This window comes from Trachypithecus francoisi, unplaced genomic scaffold (assembly GCF_009764315.1).
Source record: "Trachypithecus francoisi isolate TF-2019V2 unplaced genomic scaffold, Tfra_2.0 Lachesis_group10, whole genome shotgun sequence".
Lineage (NCBI taxonomy): Eukaryota > Metazoa > Chordata > Mammalia > Primates > Cercopithecidae > Trachypithecus > Trachypithecus francoisi.
This window is the reverse complement of record NW_022681455.1, coordinates 47,030,061-47,043,995: the sequence shown is the minus strand read 5'-3', so window position 1 is coordinate 47,043,995 and position 13,935 is coordinate 47,030,061. Positions and strand designations below refer to the sequence as shown.

General features: G+C 43.2%; 1 protein-coding gene across 7 annotated transcripts in view; it reads left to right on the top strand.

Moving 5' to 3' along the window:
• ADGRF5 (adhesion G protein-coupled receptor F5) overlaps nucleotides 1-13,935 on the top strand; it is a 103,831-nt gene that overhangs the window by 51,861 nt on the left and 38,035 nt on the right. For all 7 annotated transcript variants that reach the window (XM_033217385.1, XM_033217389.1, XM_033217387.1 and 4 more), the window contains one exon: nucleotides 3,559-3,613. In XM_033217385.1, the coding sequence (XP_033073276.1) occupies nucleotides 3,559-3,613 (55 nt within the window). The remainder of the gene's footprint in view (nucleotides 1-3,558; nucleotides 3,614-13,935) is intronic.

Sequence of the window (13,935 nt, the reverse complement as noted above, 5' to 3'; positions counted from 1 at the left end):
GTTTGCCATCCTGTTCCCTGGGAATTTTCTTCTTCATGAATAAAAGGCCACCTCTCATTCCTGACTGACTACCCACCCCCACTCCAGGCCACCCTGCCCCCACTACAGTTATTTGTGAAGTCATCAGGTCCGACAGGTGGGGCACTTCCTGGAATTGGTGACCTTGTCTTTTCCGGCTGAAGCTTGGCCTTCAGGAAATTCTCTCTGGACAGCGCTGTCCACTGTGGCTCAGACAGTCCCTTGGGGACCTCTACACAGATAGAGCTGGCAGAGGGAGGTCCAACTGGAAGATCTGTTTTCTTGTCTGAAGTAAATACACTGCCTAGCACTCGGAGCCCTGGCAAGCCTATGCTCCCTTGTGAGTTCTACTCAGCACCCAAAGTGTAAGAGGAAAGGCAAGTGCTGGAGTCCCACAGTTCCCCAAACTAGGATGACATGAGGACTCAGGACGGTAAGGCTGGTCCACAACGAGCCCCAGGCCAGCAGAATACATGGCACACGCCACTACCAGAGACTGCACTGAGCACCTGATGTGCCTCAGCACTTACTATTTTTCATAATGTAAGAAACAGAGGATTCGAGGGAGTGAATGACATCGCCTAAAATTCTGAAACTGTGGGATTCACTTCTTGGTGCGACCATTTGCTCTATTCACATCCAGATCCCGTGACTTGGCAGCCAGATCTTTGTACCTCTTTGAATCTGGGGATGGTCAAGGGCATTTACCATCTCCACCCCACCTCCTGAGAGGCTTCATTGCCATCAGTGTGCTTTTTCCTCCATTATTTCCAATGATTGCAGGGCTTAAAATAGGAAGTAGGTTGCTCTCACTGGACAACAAAGAGGCTGCAGGTGACAGAGCTGTGGAAGCAGCACTTGCAAAGATGTGCCCTGAAAGTTCCAGATAATCACCATAAAGATTCAGAAAATCTTCAGAAAATAGTGTTTCTAAAAGATTGCCTCATGTCAGTGGATGTGCTGGTTGAAAAGGCAGTTTTCTGCACCTCATCCCCGACGTACTGAATCACATTGGGGGCAGGGGAGACCAGTGATCCTGATTCTCACAAAGAGTTGAAATATGCTACATTAGATCATTGAAATATACCTTGATTTTAACATGTAACTGACAAGACAAAGAGACAAGACCCCAATGCTTTAGTCCTACTGAAAAGCAGAGAGAATGAAAACTCAACCTGGGAGAACTGTCCAAAGGTGACCACTGGTGATCAAGTTCTCCTGTACTGTATGGGTCCCCTAACTGCTGCCTTGAAGTGCGGACAGAGAAAGCTCCCAGTGGCCACTCCCTCCTCCCCACCAGACCCCAGAGAAGATGGAGGCTGGAAAGCATGAAGAACCTTCCTTTTGCCTGGGCAGAAAGCCAAAGCATTCTCCAGGGGAAGCTGGGCCAGAACCAGTCCTATACATTGACTTTGCACCTTCCATTCCTGCATATTCAATTACATCTAAAATAACTGCACTGCAAATAAAGCAGCAACTGGGCTTTTGAAATTCCAGTCATCATCCATCATTCCTCTATTTATTTCTTCAAGAATATTTATGAACCATCAAGTACACAGGATAGTACTTGATACTTGTTTCACGACTTCATGTACTTTCTTCCTCTTTCCATTTTTGGTTCTTTCATTGTTTCATTTCCTACTGACTTTAATACGTTCTTCAACCAGTACCTCCTAAGGGCATCAGTGAGGGGAACAGGTAAACCTCACATGGAGTGGTAAATTGCTGACATCTGATCTTTTCCTAAAAATGTAACTTAGTAAGAGGAGGGAGACCAGCCAAGGGAACGGTTCACTGGAAAGGAGGAGGGAATAGGAAGAGGTTATACAGACAGAGAGAGAAACGGCTCTGGGTGAAGAGAGACCAACTCCCTGAGACAAAGGCAGTTTCCCAGGTCTCTGCTGATAAGATGATATAGTGCCTGTGTGGGCAAGTGCAGACTCTGGAGCCAGCTGGGTTTGAATCCTGCTCTGCCATTAAAGTCTGTGTGATCCTAGGCAGGTTACTGGACCTCTCTGTGCCTGTGCTTTCTTATTAGTGAAATGCGGATAATAACAGCATCTACCCTTGTCCTGGCACAGGGTGTTAAATACATCTTAGGAAGTATTATGTTTGTCATTGTGATGACGTGAGATAACTAGAAAACAGTGGTAGACAACCCCGATGGCAGAATGCGCTCTGCCCCAGGTGGCGGTCATGGATGCGTGCAGGTCAGGGTAAAGCACAGATCTCTGTGGGCAGGGTTATCTGGGAGGCTTCAGAGAGGTGGAGCTTTTCTATTGAGTGTGAAGGGAGTTTGGGGTGGAAAACATATCACAGGAAAACCTGTAGGCAGGCAGGGACCAGCTAGGAAATCCATGTCGGGTCAAGGTACAGGGTAGGCTCTGTTACCAGCTGTGGAGCTGGTGGAGAGCCCATGAGTGAAACTGATCAATGCCTATTCTTTAACAAAAAAAGCTACACAATGAAGGAGATGAACTTCACAGAAACGCACCAGGTGGCAGGTGGCAGTTGCAGCATGATGCCCCCAGAACATCTTGGTGCCCCCTCCCTGAATAGCATTTACCATGTAACCAAAACTACTTTCAGTGCCTTACACGTACTATCATTTGATCCTCGCAACAGCATTCTGAGATAAGCTATATTCATCCCCATTCTATAGGTAAGGACTGAGGCACAGAAAGGTTAAATGATTTGCCCAAGGTCATACATCCATTTAATGATGGAGCTAGGATTTGAACTCAATGTCTTCTGAGTCCTTACTTTTAATCACCACACAGTATAATAATAGCTAAAATGTATTAAGAACTTACTACATGCCATACTGTAGTTTGCTTAGTTTTCATAACAATTCTATGAAGTTGATACTGTTATTATTCCCGTTGTACAGGAAAAAAAAACCCTAAAGCTCAGCAAGGATAAGTAACTTCCCCAAGGTCACAAAGCCACAAAGTGAGTGGCACAGTTTTGTACCCAGGCAGTCTGACTCTAGAGCAGGCTCTCTTAGTTCCTACTACAGCAACCAGCAATAGAACCATCCAGGAGAAAAAGGATCAGACTCAGGAAAAATAATTTCTAAGCATGCACAGTGGTTAAAGAGCCCTAATACAGCAGGAAGATTGGGGTTGGGGCAGGCTGAATGTTGAGAAGGAGGTCGTGAGACTTGTCTTGAAGGTCGCTGGGATGACTCAGTTCAAGTCAGGCAGAGAGTACAAGTTTAGAACATGATAATAATTTATATTTCTTGACAGGATTCAAACTGCAGGAACTCTGAGAAAGTCAGATATGGTGACTTCTTCTGTTCCTGATCTAGAGACTGGTCAAAAAAAGTGAATTCCTAGGTCACACTACAGTAACAACTCCACTTCATTTTCCAAACCATTTCATTGCTGTGTGCCCAGCATCCACGGGACACACGGTGCTAACCCAAAGTCCACAGCCTTAAGCTCAGCTCCAACATTTAGGGGTATCTAAGCGGGGAGCCACAGTGAAAAGACTTCTCTAACCTTAATTGACAACTTTCTCAAATGTTCTTTTCAGAGTCTTCATGAATATGAACCAGCTGGTGAAGAGGCACTGAGGCAAAAACGAGCCGGTATGTAAACTCTTGCTTGGCAATCTCTTTTGTAAGTCTACTCAAATGATATGTGTTGCAACTTTTTAAAACATTGTAGTCCACATAATTCAGTCTCCAATCACATCAGGGTCATATAGTGCAGTGTGATTTCCAAAAGTAATTACTAGGAAACTCCATTCTCTACCAAATGACGGTAACTGGATCATAACAACACATAAGAACCTGCCTTCCCTCCCCAATGCCATCACTACTCCTCACATTCCTAGGATTTTTCTGTGACTCTCTCGTCAGCTGCCCTCCCACACCACCAAATGGCCTACTTCTCTGCCCACCATCCAGAAACCTTTCTTTTTGCCTTAAAAAAAAAAAAAAAGAAAAACATCTTTCACTCTGGACTTTATCTTGTGAAGCAATCTAACCACGAGGCTCAAGTCCTCCTCTTGTGTTTCTCACTCCAATTTTCCCACTCACCTCTCAACCAGTGGTCTGAAAAATACAAGACTCAGCCCTTTGGAGAGTTAGGGGTGGGTGAAGAGTTGCACATTCTGACACACCGACCCTCAAATCCCATCCTGAGTGGACCCTGCGCAGGTATCAGGGCAGGGCCACAGGCTGGGTGTTCCCAGGACCTGGTGCTCCCACTGCCAGCATAGCAGCCCTTCAAAAGCACAAATTGGATCTCGTCATTTCCCTCCATAGAACTCTTCATGGGCTCCCTTGGCCTTGGAACTAAAAGCCAATCCTCTGCTCGTGACTCACCAGGCCTTCCGTGCCTTTCCCACCTGACCTCCTTCTGTTCCCTTTCACGTCATCAACGCCCTGCCCGTCATCCCCCTTTGTTTATCTGGGAGACTCCCACTGAAGTCTCAAGTCGTATGAACTCCTGCCCTGCTAGGCCTTCCATCCACTTCCCAGAGCATCAGGGACTGCTTTTCCTGCGTTCCCGTTCCCCTTGATACATTTCCATTCACAACATTTGTCCCAAAGCACTGTAATTATTTTACCTCCTGTTTGCCACCCCCAGTAGAGGAGAGCTCTCATGAGTTCTCCTCATCTCTGTAGCTGGCGTCAGGCCCCATTTCTTTCTCAACCAGTGAGCGAACAGATGAAGCACTTGCACGTTCACATTACAGCGCCTTTCTGAATTCCTGTCAGGAAAGGTCTGCTGGCTGAGTGGCTGTACCAAATATCTAGAAGGAAAAATTTTTCACCCTATCACATTATGATGGAATCATTTTTTCAGGCATGTGCGACTTGATCTAATGAGTCTAAAAGAGACAGTAGGCTGTCAAAGAGGGCAGGCTTACCCTAAGGTCAGAGTGGTGGCATCTGTTCGAGCCTTTCACGGTGCAGTGGCCAGACTCAACTGTTGTCCAGCGCTTGAAATGAGAATTTGACCACATTTTATTAAGCTCTTAAAATGCTGATTGGAAGATCATACCACTGTTGGTTTTCCCTCTCTCCTTTTCTCTTCCCTTTCTTTTCTTTTCTGTTTCAACCTTCGTTTTCTTAGCCCTGTGGGATCCCATGCTCCCTTTCTCCCTCCTTCCCCGAAGTTGGCCTATAGCACAGTCTGTACGTTCTATGCTCTAAAACAGGTATCATTACCTCTACCCCATCCCAACAACCCTTTAAACTTTTCTGCACCCTATGACGGGAGCAGAGCCAGAGATGTGCTCATCTGGTGTTTTGAAAGACTTTGGCTTTTTAAATTCAAACGATTAATTAGTGAGTTCCAGCTCCAGGCTTCTGTCAAGTTCTTGTAGGGCTCAGGCTGCTGGCTTCCTCAGGAGCAGTGGGTGATTACAGCTGTAAAAGGAATGTCTTCCTGCACTTCTGAGCCAGGCTGTTTATGACCCGTGGTGACAGTTTGAGGGAGTAGCCCTTGGGGAGGAAACCATTTCTATATCTAAGGATTTGACATGCCAAAATTTTTGCAGGTGTGCTTTCATTAAAAACAACCATAACAATGTTAAATCACCATGAAAAGATGTTTTCCATTTATTATACATGGTCCTCTGTGTTCTTGGGACCCTAGAGTCATTTGGGAAGTGTTAATGAATCAACCTATCATCTGCAGAAGATGGATTGATCTTGGTACTTTTACAAAATTGCTGAAGTAAGAAATGGCCATAGAAAAACCTAGGCACTAGACCCCAGATATCCAGAATGTAAGTTGCAATTAAGAATATGACTCGGCATGGTGGCTCACGCCTGTAATCCCAGCACTTTGGGAGGCCGAGGTGGGCAGATCACGAGGTCAGGAGTTTGAGACCAGTCTGACCAACATGGTGAAAACCTGTCTCTACTAAAACTACAAAAATTAGCTGGGCATGGTGGTGGGCACCTGTAGTCCCAGCTACTTAGGAGGCTGAGGCAGGAGAATCGCTGAAACCCAGAAGGTGGAGCTTGTAGGGAGCTGAGATAGCACCACTGCCCTCTAGCCTGGGTGACACAGCAAGACTCCATCTCAAAAAATAAATAAATAAATAAGAAAAAAGAACACAACTCTCTGGAAAATAATGATGAAAGGAAGCAACAGAAAATGTTACCTTCAGCAGGATGCCACATGGAGGTGTCTGTGTTCTGCTTGGTGGGTGTGTTAGTTAAGTGAGGTGTTAGAACTGGGCTCGGATTTTCAGAGTGCTATTCCCTTTCACACACACATACCTCTCCCTTTCTGAAGCCTGGTTGCCAGAAGGAGACAAAGGTTCTAAGAGAAAGACAATTAGGTCAGGAATTTTCTTTTTTGAGTCACTGGGCAAAATCTTTAGCATCTGGAATAGAATCATCTTTAAAGATAGGATCAATACTTACATTTATTCTCAGCACATCATGAATTTCTACCCAAGTGACTGGTCAGTTACATAACCTAACTGGCCCCTTGAATTTATATGTGTGTGTCTGGGTGTGTATATATATATATACATGCAAATGTGTGTATATGTGTATGTGTGTGTGTGTGTGTGTGTGTGTGTATATACTGTTGTCCTTCCCTTGGTATCCATAGGGATTCGTTCCAGGAACCCCTCAGATACCAAAATGTGTATATACTGAAGTCCCTGATATTAAATTGTATAAATTTGCACATCACCTATGTACATCCTTGCATATATTTTAAATTATCTCTAGATTATTTATAATACCTAGTACAATGTAAATGCTATATAAATAATTGTTGTACTGTACTTTTTAAGTCATAGAGACAAGAAAGAAAGGCTGTACATGTTCAGTATAGACACAATTTTTAAAAAATATTTTCCATCTGAGATTGGTTGAATCCATGGATGCAGAACCCACAGATACAGAGGGCTGACTGTATTATAGTACATATATATATGTATTACATTTGTATGTATCACATAGGTATGTCACATTTACACACACACACATATATCTCAGAGTTAGTACCTTATAGGGTTGTTAGGAAGATTAAATAATGTTATGTTAATATTACTTTTAAAATGTTAATTGAATTATCTGGTGTTTATTTTTTCTTTTAATAGTTTTTTAAAGAAATTTAAAACAGAGAAAATTGATTTATTTATAAAATAGTGTTGCATTTGAAAGGGCCTGATCTACCTCCAGTCCAGAGATGGTATGCTGTACCACTTGAAGGCAGGGGCACAGAGGCTGTGATACAGGAGTTAGCATTTTAGGAAAACTCTTTCAAAATTCTCTCAGGAAAAAGAAGCCTGCATGAAACCTAGAGGTGAGAAAAAGCATGGATCTGCCTATTAGGGCAATGAGTGGCTGTAAGGGAGCAGAGAGAAATAAGAATGGGAGAAAGATCCCGAGTCATGTCACAATTCCATCAGGAAGTGGATTCTGGATCAGCTGAGTGGCTGGCACAGAGAGGTGACTGATTAATGCACTTAAATGAAAAGTATCCTGATGGTTATGGCTAAATAAATGACACAAAGAAATTAGTGCCTGGGAGACCGGCCAGGAGGCTCGGCAGTCTAGACATGCCACCCTGCCATGGAGTAAGATAGGAAAGAAGCAGAGGAAATGTTCGCCAAAGACATTTTGAAAACCACAGCAAAAGGTCTTGGACAGATGTGACTTGGGGATGAAGGACAGCAATAATCCCTGTGACTCTGTACAAACCTGGGAGATGGTGCTTTGGGGAGGTCACAGGTAGAGACCAGAGTTGGAAGGAAAAGCTTGTTCTGGAGGTTTGCAGATAAGCTCCAAATTTAGTCTTACGGGTACTCTTCATGGGGGAATGAAAGTGGATGTTACTTATTCGTTGGAAGTAACACAAATATCGACTGGCCAAGTTCTCCATTCCAGGTTTCTGACAGTAATTGTCTTGGAGCCTGGTGCTGAAGAGCCCCAATTGATTATTCTTTGGCTTTAAAGGAATAACCAATGAGAGGCAAAACAGCAAGAGAGGGAGATTCAGGATGTCCAAGCCCTGCCCTGGATGCGTTCACATTTTCACATCTATTTAGTCAGAGTAAGGTTCCTCCCAGACTGGGTCTCTGGCTGCTAGGGCGGAAATCCTGCCCTTTCTGCGGGCCTAGCAACCTGGGTATGCTGGCCCTTTTAGATCTGGGTTCGGGAAATGCCGGATACTCCCCAGATTGAGGAACAGACTTTTGGGTTGTCATAGTTGTAGGCTTTCTGGTGATGACATGTGGCCCTGAGTGCTCTGAGCCGCAGTGGTGGTGGTAGAGTGAGATAAAAGACCTGGTGCTCTCTGGCTGGTGTGTGGGGTTGGTTTTAAGCTTGACATTTAATATTGGGAGTGTTTTGCTTTTTTAAATTTTTTCTGGTTAATGTTTTTCTTTTTTGTTTGTTTGTTTAACTATCCCAAAGGTGAAGCCTGATAGGAATAATGTTAGCATTTCTTTTTTTTTTTTTTTTTTTGAGATGGAGTCTCAGTCTGTTGCCCAGGCTGGAGTGTAGTGGTATGATCTCAGCTCACTGCAACCTCCGCCTCCCAGGTTCAAGCGACTCTCCTGCCTCAGCCTCCCAGGTAGCTGGGACTACAGGCACCCGCCACCCTGCCCAGCTAATTTTTCATATTTTTAGTAGCAACAGGGTTTCACTGTGTTAGCCAGGATGGTCTTGATCTCCTGACCTCGTGATCTACCCAGCTTGGCCTCCCAAAGTGCTGGGATTCCAGGCATGAGCCACCACGCCACGCCCTTAATGTTAGCATGTCTTGACCTATCAGCACACATCTGTGTAGAATATAATCATTATATTTATGATAATCAGAATTACTATTTTACTGGCAACTATATGCCAGACACTGTTAGGGGTTTTCATGTACAATTCCAGCTCTTTAACAATCATCCTGCAGAGAAAATACTAGCCTTCATTTACAGATAAGCAAAGTGTGGCTCACAGAGTTCAATGACCCGCCCAGGTCAGAAGGCATTCCACCCCAATTCTCTCTGGCTCCAAAGTCCATGCTCATAGCTATGAGTTATAGTTTTCAACCTGTGTTCCTGGTTGGCTCATGAAATCCCATTTCATGGTTCTTGGAGCAGCTTTATAGAGTAAGGAAGACTGGTATATCTGCCTTCATCTTACTAGGTAAGAAGATAGGGCTAACTTTGATGATCTGGGTATGTGGCTAGCTAGTGGAATGAATTCTCTTCCCTAGACTTCACAGTCTGGTGTTTGATGACACAGTGCTGCCCACTTTCTCCTCCATCTACACCTGCCAGGTAGCCCATAGCCTTGGGTTCTGATGATTTTCTTCTTTGTAAACAACTCTTTCTGAAACCTGAAGAGAGAATAAGATCCCTTCACCACATCTGCAGAGCAATCACACAGTAACATACAGACAATGCTGCCAAATTGCCATCTTCTAGAATATGTCAAGAAACAAGCAAAATAGTGGGTATCTTTTGATATTTACTTACTAAGACCAACAGGGAGAAATAAGAGAGCCAAACCATCAATGGTAAAATTGTATTGGTCCCTTTAGTCAAGAGGAAGCCACACCAACCAATCTCTTTTCTCCTGGGTGAAGTTAGCAGGCAAGAGGTTAATTTATGCATCTACTTAAGCGCTGACTCTGATAAACCATGGTTCCCATTAGTGTTTCCAGGCAAAAGTAGAATTGTTTGCTTAAACAGCTGTGATTAAGACTCAAATATCTTGGTTGCAGTTTGTGGCCAACTTTCCAGAAATGTCCCTGTAAGATAAGTGCTGTGTGGCTGGCAGTGATTTATGGGAAAGGAGAGGGGAAATCCTGGTTGTCTTGTGCCTCCTGGGCCTGCTGATAGGCCTCTGTCTGTGACACTGATGACACCTGGAATTGGCTACCTTCCACACAAGGCATCAGCGAGCCAGAAAAATCCAGACAAACAATGCCAGGGGCAAAGAACACACATTAAACTCCCAGGAGTCAGACATCCTGAGGAGCAGAGGAGGACAGGAGTACATCCAAAACACACACACAGAAGTTGAGGAACTGTCCTCATTCCTCCTGGTCCCTGGTAGTCTGGGGAAGGACAAGGAATGTCACTTCCCAGGCTCTGAAGTCCTCAGCTTGAGCGGGACAGGTGGGTTTGGCATTTCTAACCCTAAGCTCTGGGCCTTCTGAGGGAGTGAGGCGAGTGAGCCTCTGACCCCACCGCTATGTGGGTCATGCTGATCCCTGAGCATCTAAGCTGCTCCTTAGGTGCTCATCCTGTTGCCCCAGGGCATTACAGGGGAAGAAAGCTCACCCGCAGCCTCTATGTTCTGTTTGCCTATAGGAGCATGATACTGTTCTAGGCTTCAGATGAGAAGAAATGACCCAATTTCAAGTGCGTACTGGGGGATTGAGGGCATCTTCTTGCTATTCCTCAACGAAGCCAAGAGGGTTGCTATCTAGGGCTTTCACACCTGTTTACTCTTCCTAGAGTGACATTTTCCAGATAGCTTCCTGGTTCGCCCCTTACTTCATTTGAGTCTCTGCTCAAAGTTTACTGCTTGAGAGAGGTCTTTTGTAACCATTCTACCAAAAAAATAAAAATAAAAAATAAAATAAAAAAATAAAAACAAACAAAAAACCATCCCTGTTGTCCCAGTCACTCTGTTTCCTTGCCTTCCTTTATTAAATTAAAATGTAAACTTATCTTTTGCCTCCAGTATAAGGATGAAAGATCCTCAAAGACAGGGCTTTGCTCCTTTTATTCACCCTGTGTCTCCAGCTCCTAGTGCGGTGCCTAGAAAACAGGCATTCAATACATAGTAAAATTACAGGTAAATCATTAAATCAAGGAACAAACAAATGAGCGGAGCAAGGCTTAATATCAAAATACATGAGTATCAATGACAATGGGTCACAATGCATTTTTCCTGAATGTGAACTTTTTTTTTTTTTTTCTGAGACTGAGTCTAGCTCTGTCTCTCAGGCTGGGGTGCAGTGGCACGATCTCGGCACACTGCAACCTCCACCTCCTGGGTTCATGTGATTCTCTTGCCTCAGCCTCCCAAGTAGCTGGGATTACAGGTGCCTGCCACCACACCCAGCTAATTTTCTGTATTTTTAGTAGAGACAGGGTTTCACTGTGTTGGCCAGGCAGGTCTCCAACTCCTGACTTTATGATCCATCTACCTCGGCCTCCCAAAGTGCTGGAATTACAAGCGTGAGCCACCATGCCTGGCCCTGAATGTGAATTTTTAAGACATTTATTATGTTGAATATAATTAAACAATGGTTTACATAATTCTTTGATTCGTTATTAATCATTTTGCCTTTGAACTTGATTTCTATTTTAGAATTTACTTCAGGAATTGTACATCAAGCTCTAAAGACATATTTAACAATAATAACTCGTATTTTTAATAGTACTTTAAAGTTTACAAAGTGGTCCCATTTGGCAATGATAGATTGGATAAAGAAAATGTGGCACATATACACCATGGAATACTATGCAGTCATAAAAAAGGATGAGTTCATGTACTTTGCAGGGATGTGGATGAAGCTGGAAACCATCATTCTCAGCAAACTAACACAGAAACAGAAAACCAAACACCACATGTTCTCACTCATAAGTGGGAGTAGAACAATGAGAACACATGGACACAGGGAGGGGAACATCACCCACTGGGGCCTGTCGGGGTGTGGGGGCTAGGGGAGGGTTAGCATTAGGAGAAATACCTAATGTAGATGACAGGCTGATGGGTGCAGCAAACCACCATGGCACGTGTATACCTATGTAACAAACCTGCATGTTCTGCACATGTAGCCCAGAACTTAAATTATTATTTTTTTTAAAGTGGTCTCATTCATTATCTTCTTCTATCTGAGGTGTGGCAGGGTATGATGAAAAGAAAATGGTCTTTGGAGTCAGAAAAATGTTTCCAATCCCAGCACTGACACTTACTGTCAATGTGGCTTCAACATTTGGAAACTTAGTTTTGCCATCTGCAAAATGGATGTATGCATACTGTCCTCATGGCCCTAGAACCTAATAGATGATGAATAAATGCAACTGCTGCTGCTGCTGTTATTGTTACTTTCACTATCATCACTGATTTATCCAGTATTATTGAAGAGAGGGAATGAGCAAGTATCTGTTCCCTTGAGGCAAGAGAGGGAAAATATGTGTGAACAAATATGTCTGGAGACCACCTGAGTGTTTGCCTCCACAGGCGCAGCAGCAGGAGGTGTCTGAAAACAAAAAGCAAAGCCAAACACAAGTTTAGGTGCTGATACTGGCTCTCCAAGATTCCCTTCTGGGTTTCTTCATTTGGATTGGAACACTAGATCTCAAACCTACTTGATCATCAAAATCACCAGTAGAAATTGAAAAAAAAAAAAATACAGCAATACAGGCTTCTGGGCCTAACCCATATATATTTTACTTTGGTTCACATGGGCTGAGCCTCCAAAATCTCTCTCTCTCTCTCTCTCTGTGTGTGTATGTGTGTGTGTGCGTGTGTGTGTGTGTATTCCCTAGGTGTGTATAATCTTCAGTTAAGTTTGGGGATCACTGGAGTAGATGATTTCCAAGAGTAAGCCAACAGCCTGCGAAATTACAATGGTGCTTTTGAGCCTGTTTCGAATGAGTATTTTCCAGGAGAAGGCATTTCCCTCTCTATTAGAGGTTCCCCATCCATACCGGTTTCTAGAGAGGTGACACTCAGGCTGAGGGTGATTCTGAAATTCTTTTTCGAAGCTGTTGGAGAACATAAAAGGTAAAGGAAAGAGGCCCTTAGAGGCTGGGTGCTCACATTAACAACTGCAGGAATGCTATAGACTGAAACTTGCTAAGGTCACAAGAGCCTTTCCTATTAGTTCTTCATGCTTTGGCTTGGCTCCTTGTAAAATCTGAACAGAACTGCCTTGGTTTCAATGGGGAGTGATGATGTCCATGAATCACCGTGTGCTTTCTGTGCACACACTTGTTCTTCAGTTGTGACTGAAAAGAGCACAGGGAGTAGGCTCAGGGCCAGACATGACCCTCAGGCAGGCATTGATATTTTGCGAGATCAGATCATGGGATGCGACAAAGCCAGCAATGAAGTGGATATGATATGAATTTGTTACTGACCTCACCCATCCAAAAGGCAGCTACCATCCAGGAAATCCTGTTTTTATTTATGGGAGAAGAGTAGACTGGCATGGCAAAGAGGATCTTGGAGGTAGTGAACCCTCTGGAGGATATAAACATTGCTGCATTACTTTTCAGGAAAAAGAATGTACACTAAGGCAGAACTTGTAAATATTATGCAGCCTTTCTCCTCGTAATATTCCCAGTGGACAGCATAGTGTGTCCATAGTTAGAATTACATAAAATAAGATTAACCATTCTTCCAGGAAGCTTGTTTTCATCACAGAACCATTTGAGAATCAAAAGTCAATAGGAAATTTTAGGCAATGCCATACTATCATGGCAGGCTGAGTTTCTGCATTCTTATAAAAGTCACTTTATTGTATTTGTTAAGTACATTTTTATAAATAAGAAATATACCTTAATATCCATTCTTAATTTTAGGAAAATCTGCACAGACCTTTTTTATAGGCTCAGTTAACTGCAGAAGCTGAATGATGCCAGGATGAAATTATTCTCGATAAGGTTGATGGGTAAAACCAAAGACCTAAGACAAACAGTTTACCAAGCTCAGTGAACAAATGTTACAGCTTTCTGAAATAAACATTCAACAATTAGAGTTTCCAGCATAAACTAACTCTACTTTAGTATTTCATACCAAGAGTCCTTGGAATATTTAGATTTTACAATATTTTTTTTTTTAGGGAAAATTTTTTTTTAAAAGGGAACATTTTTTGCCCTTTTAACATAGAATTTTAACTTTATGGTATAATAAACTTCATCTTCTCAGATACAAGGTAAATTTTAAAGTAATGATTTTATAAATATTCA